This window comes from Notamacropus eugenii, chromosome 1, assembly GCF_028372415.1.
Source record: "Notamacropus eugenii isolate mMacEug1 chromosome 1, mMacEug1.pri_v2, whole genome shotgun sequence".
Taxonomy (NCBI): domain Eukaryota; kingdom Metazoa; phylum Chordata; class Mammalia; order Diprotodontia; family Macropodidae; genus Notamacropus; species Notamacropus eugenii.
The window spans coordinates 8,932,886-8,938,720 of record NC_092872.1 but is presented as its reverse complement, the minus strand read 5'-3'; the positions used below and the strand labels follow the sequence as shown (position 1 = coordinate 8,938,720).

Below are 5,835 nucleotides of genomic sequence, written 5' to 3'. Positions count from 1 at the left end.
TAACCTTCTTCCATTAAGCCCCTAACCTTGTGAGGTGATCAACTTTGATAGACTTTAACTCTTCTCAGCAATGCAGTTCCAAAAGACTCATGATGGAAAATTCTATCCACATCCAGAGAAAGAACTATGGAGTCTGAATGCAGATCAAAGCAGACTGTTTTTTCTCTCTCTTTTTTTCTTTCTTGGGGTTTTCCCCTATTTTTCTGATTCTTTTCTTCACAACGTGACTAATGTGGAAATATGTTTAATATAATTGTACATGAATAACCTGTATCAGATTGCATGGTGTCTTGGGGAGGAAGAAAAATGTAGAACTCAAAATTTTATAAAAGTGAATGTTGAAAACAAAAAATTAATAGTAAAAAAATAATGTAGGCCCCTTGAGAGCAGGGACAGTCTCCACAACCAAAGGAAGGAAGCGCATATTCTTGTCTCTTCTGTGGCGTCACGTTATGACTTGGTTCTGCTGCTCTTTTCATTTACAGTGGTTGCTTTCGCGGTTCTGCTTGCTTCGCCATGCATCAGGTCATAAAATTTCTCCAAAATTCTCTAAATTCTCCCCATTTGTCATTTCTTAGAGTGCAATAAATTGCTCAAATCTAGGATTTGAATAAATGCTCTTCCCAGAATGGAACTCAATGTTCCATATGTGGTGAGAACTATTCTAGAGTCTGTGTGGCCACATTTACACAGGCCCATGTGGATGATTGCATAACCCACATAAGCAACACACACATTATAAGCATTGATGGCTTCAATTTGTTCAGCCATTCCTCATCCTCTAGGCCCCCACTTTGTTTCCAGAATTTTGTTACCATAATAGTGCTGCTAAGAATATTTTGCAATACAAGAAACATTTCTGACTTAGCCTCCTTAATAATCATCATCGTAAAACTAATATAGCCCCTACTCTGTGTTTGCGTTTGTTCCTCATTTGTTAAATGAGCTGAAGAAGGATATGGCAAACCACTCCAGTATCTTTGCCAAGAAAAACCCAAATGGGATCATGCCACTGAAACGACTCACCAACCACCACAAATGCCACTTATTTGCAAACCTTTTTGGTTTTTCCCACCCCCAGTCTCTCCCAGATAATCAAAATGAGATGTTTTGACCAGACAGTCTCAAAAGCTTTCTGGTTCTGATCTCTGTTTTGAGTTCTAAAGTCCACTGCAGCTCTGACAGGGTTTAGCTGCAGGATATTAGAACTCATACGGATCAGTAATTGATTGCTGTTGTCAATCCCTGGAAAATTCTAGGACCCCTACTCTGTTCTGACTTGCAGTTTCTAGTCATCCCCTACCTTCAAGGTAAACTCTTGGAGACAGTTTCCAACTGCCCCACATTTCTGCCTTCCTGCTATTCTGTTGACCCTACAAGGGACCCAGGCTAGGGGCACAGTCAGAGGCCTGCCTCTGTTGACTAGAAGTTGCTTAAACTGATCCTGTGGTTGTTCTAGGACTGTGCTATCATGCTGTAATAAATAACTTGTTTTCCACCCACTGTTCCATCTAGCTATCTAGCGTCACTTCCTGAGTATATATAACCTCTGTTGAAAATTCCCCTCGCTGAACTCTCCTGTGTGAGTAATACAAGGCGTTGTTCTGGATTGTAGTTTGTTGACCTTCGCTAAATGCCTTACTTTATTTCCTGATTAGCTTGTTAATCTGATTTTTATACAGGTTTGACAGTGCCCACATAGCGTTGTACCTATGCATACCTACTGATTCTTGAGGCATTTTAGGCAGAGGTAAAGGTAATACCAAAAGATAAAGTACAATTTAAACACAATTTTCACTTCCTTTCCTAAATATCTCCTGACCTTGTCTGACTGTTCTTCCTTTGTCTATTCTCAGGCTTCTTAAAATAGTAAGTTCAGTACAACAGTTGCTTTCTGGCCTAACTCCAGTTAGGCACAGGACAAGGTACAGGCTATAAGGACCTTTCCTCTGCTTATGAAAGTCTCTTATCACAGAGCACTTTCACTCTTCTCTGAGCGCCCTGAGAACACGGATCTCTTGTGGTGTCATGATGGCATTCTGGGCTTCTGTGTTGATAGTCCTGGTGACCACTGTCCTGGTAGTGCTGTATAGGCTGGGGGCCTTGCGCCAGAGGAGAGCCAGAGAGCCCCCTCTGGACAAAGGCCTCATCCCATGGCTGGGCCATGCCAGGGACTTCTATAAGGATGCCTCCAGTTTCCTGAAGAGGATGCAAGAGCGCCATGGGGACATCTTCACTCTTCAGTTTGCTGGCCGATACGTCACCTTTATCACAGATCCCTTTTCTTTCGATGCTATCCTGAAGGAGAACAGAAGAAAACTGAACACTTCCCAGTTCGTATCTGACTTGCTGTTCAAAGTCTTTGAGTTCCAAGGACAGGAATGTCATGGAAATTTCCTGCACAATACCACCCCAAAGCATCTGATGAGTACTGGTTTAGTTGGCATGACCCAGGCCATGATGGATAGCCTGAAGGTCCTGATGCTAGAGCCTGATGCTGGTATGAGACCAGGACCCCAGGAGTGGAAGCAGGATGGGCTCTTTAATTACTGCTGCAACATTGTCTTTAGAGCTGGTTACATGGCAGTGTTTGGAAACTTACCTACTAATGGCAAGGCGAGCCATGCTCAGGACCTCCTCCAATCCCAGCAAGTCTTTGAGGAATTCAGGAAACTTGACATTCTCTTTCCCCAGATGATTTACTCTGTGTCCCTGCCCAAGGAGAAGCAAGAAATGAAGAGGCTCAAAGACTTCTTCTGGGATCTTCTCTCTCCACAGAACATTATGGAGAGGGATAATGTGAGTGAATGGATCCGTTCCGCTCAGGAGCAGCAAGCTGATGAGAGAGTGCCTGAGATAACACAGAGCCAGTTTAACCTGGTACTGCTCTGGGTGTCCCATGGCAACACAGGTGTTGTGTCCTTCTGGGCCCTCCTCTTCCTCCTGAAGAATCCCAAGGCTCTGAAGGCAGTGAGGGAGGAGGCGGAAAGAGTTCTCAGGGAAATGGGGCAAGAGATAAGACCAGGTGGGGTGCCCATCACTGTTGAGTATAGTATGCTTCAACAAACCCCAATACTGGACAGTGTCATGGAAGAGACATTACGCATGGTAGTTACCCCTTTCCTGACCAGGACTATCATGGAGGACATGATCCTGAAAATGAATGATGGCAGGGAGTATGCCCTCCGCCAGGGAGATGAAGTGTCCATCTTCCCCTACCTTTTCCTCCATAGGGATCCAGAAATCTACCCGGATCCCACTACATTCAAATATGACCGTTTCCTGAACCCTGATGGCAGCAGAAAAGTAGTTTTCTACAAGCAAGGGAGAAGGATCAAATCACACATGTTGCCATGGGGTGCTGGCACCACTGTCTGTCCTGGCAGGTTCTTTGCCCTCAATGAGATGAAGATGTTTATATTTTTGATGGTCACACAGTGTGATATAGAGTTAGTTGATCAGGAAGTGAAGATCCCTTCAATAAATCTGAATCGATTTGGAATTGGTGCCACACAGCCAATACATGATGTCCAATTCAGATTTCGGATGCGCTTCTAGCTTGATGGTGAAAACTTTTGCACAACTAACGGGTGTAGTGGGGTAAAGTCACTTTCCTTCCTTTCTAACCACCTCCTCCTTCCCCAGAATCTCCGCTCCATGGATCTTCTCCTCACCACTCTACTAAACTCCTCTCCAGTGTCTTTCCCAATCAACATATTCAATTGCCTTTTCTCAGACATCTTTTACTTGTCTGTAACTTTTGACTGTCTTGACTATTCCTTCCTTCTGAAGACGTTCTTCTTCCTAGACTTCCTCTCTGACTGTTCCTTAATCTCGGACTGATTCCTCTTATGCTGATGGGTACAGATTTCAGAGAGACTGATTTCACTTGAATGATAGGGGAGAAACATCCAAACAATTAGGATAGAGGCTATACATGGTGTAATGGACTGCATTGGGCACAGTGGGGATAGGGTGGTAGGGCAGTGCTACTGAATATCAGCAATCAAAGACTGGATAGCTCCCTTTCAGGAATGTTGTGCAAGGAATTCCTGCTCTAATATAAGTCAGCTAGATGGCCTATGAGGTTAAGATTCTAGGAGTGAACAGCCACTGTGACCCTGATCTCTTCCTCTATCTGAGTGTTTCTCCTATGTCTACTCTGCAGGCTCATTTTCTTTCTCCTGCCTCTTAGTTCCCAAGGTTTGTCCTTGGTCCTCTCCTGTTCTTTCTCTTCACTCTCTCCTTTGGTTATCTGTTTCTTCTCCCAGAGTACAGTTGAAACTTCTGTTCATATCATTCCCTGGCTACATTCCCAATCAAGCTGTTTGTTAACTTCCAGTCTAGGATGTGTAACTTTTGGCTAGCTGTATCTGAAGTTGTGGTGTATAATAGTAATGGAATACTATTGTGCTGTAAGAAATGACAAGCAGACTGATTTCAGAAAAATCTAGAAGGCTTGCATGAAGTGTAGTAAACAGAACCAGGAGACCATTGTACACAGTAACAGCAAAACTGTATGAATATCAACTGCAAATAACTTCTCTATTCTCAGTTCTACAGTGATTCAGTACAATTCCAAATGGATTAATGATGAAAATGCTATCCACATCCAGAGAAGGAACTGATGGAGTCTGAATAGAAATCAAAGCATACCAGTTTTCATTTTATTTATTTTTATCATGTTTGTTTTTCCCCTTGGGCTTTTTACTTCCACAACGTGACTGCTATGGAAATATGTTTTGCATTATTGTACATGTATTACCCATATCAAATTACTTACCATCTCATGGAGGGAGAAGGTGAGAGAGGTAGGGAGAAAATTTGGAATTCAGGTTTTTTTTTTTTAAAAATAAATATTAAAAATTGCCTTTACATATAATTGGGGGAAAATAAAATATTATTTAAAATTTTAAAAGATCATTCAACTTCTGTAAGGTAATCCTTGATCATGGGTGGGTTATATTTGATTTTCTCTGAGACTGATAAAGTTGAATTCAGTTCAACAGTCATTTCTTTAGCACCTACAGAGTTCAAAGCACTTTTCCTTCTTATTGTGAGATTTGTAATTTGATCTCTTTTTGTCATGATCCAGTGCTCACCAAGTGTAATGGTAGTTTGAATTGGAAAATCTTTCCTATTCATTAATAGACCCATTAAGTCACTTGGAGTCTGTGGTGGGAGGAGTTTGCTGAATGGGTGGAGCAGGAAGAGGCAGAGCTGAGAGGAAGTTAGTCATGAGAGCAGTCAGAGCTAGGAAGGACGCAGGCTCCTGGGTAGCGTGATTGGTTTTGTGATTGTTTGGGATTTTGTTGAAGAGAGGCTGCTTGTGATGAGTGTGATGGACCTGGTTTGTGGGAAGCCTAGCAGGTGGAAGGCTTGGGGATGGTGTTGTCCTCTGCATTGTTATTGTGTATAGATTTTTGTTGCTGTGATGGATGTGGGTCTGAATAAATATTTTGGTTCTGCCTTCCATGTGGAGAGTCTGTGGTATTTCACAATTCTGAATTGTGCTGTGACATTCATGGCTGCCATGGGCACTGTGAATCTTGTACTGGCTCTACAAATGGTGACAGGGATGGGATCACGAAATATCAGGCCTCTATTTGGAGAGAGTCAGAAGAGACAGAGGAAGAAATGGATGTCCTAGGGCAAAAGAATTTTTGTTCCTCCCTAGAAAGAGAATGGGTTAAAGGCATAGGGCTTTGTGAAAACTGGGAGCTTGGGCTAGAGAAAGGAGAACCCAGAGACTTAGAAAGATGTTTGCAGGTGTGTGGGATGATCCCCCTTAATAAAATTAGAGTCTTGACCAAAGGAGTAAAAAGGAAAGATATT

The 5,835-nt window shown here is 42.6% G+C and overlaps 1 protein-coding gene across 1 annotated transcript; it reads left to right on the top strand.

Annotated features, from left to right (window-relative positions):
- The first annotated feature begins 1,752 nt into the window (after positions 1-1,752).
- LOC140533027 (7-alpha-hydroxycholest-4-en-3-one 12-alpha-hydroxylase-like) lies at positions 1,753-5,475 on the top strand. The gene is made up of 2 exons (XM_072652301.1): positions 1,753-3,565; positions 4,556-5,475. The coding sequence occupies exon 1, from the start codon at positions 2,029-2,031 to the stop codon at positions 3,556-3,558; it is 1,530 nt and encodes a 509-aa protein (XP_072508402.1). The 5' UTR covers positions 1,753-2,028; the 3' UTR covers positions 3,559-3,565; positions 4,556-5,475.
- The last annotated feature ends 360 nt before the right edge of the window (positions 5,476-5,835 follow it).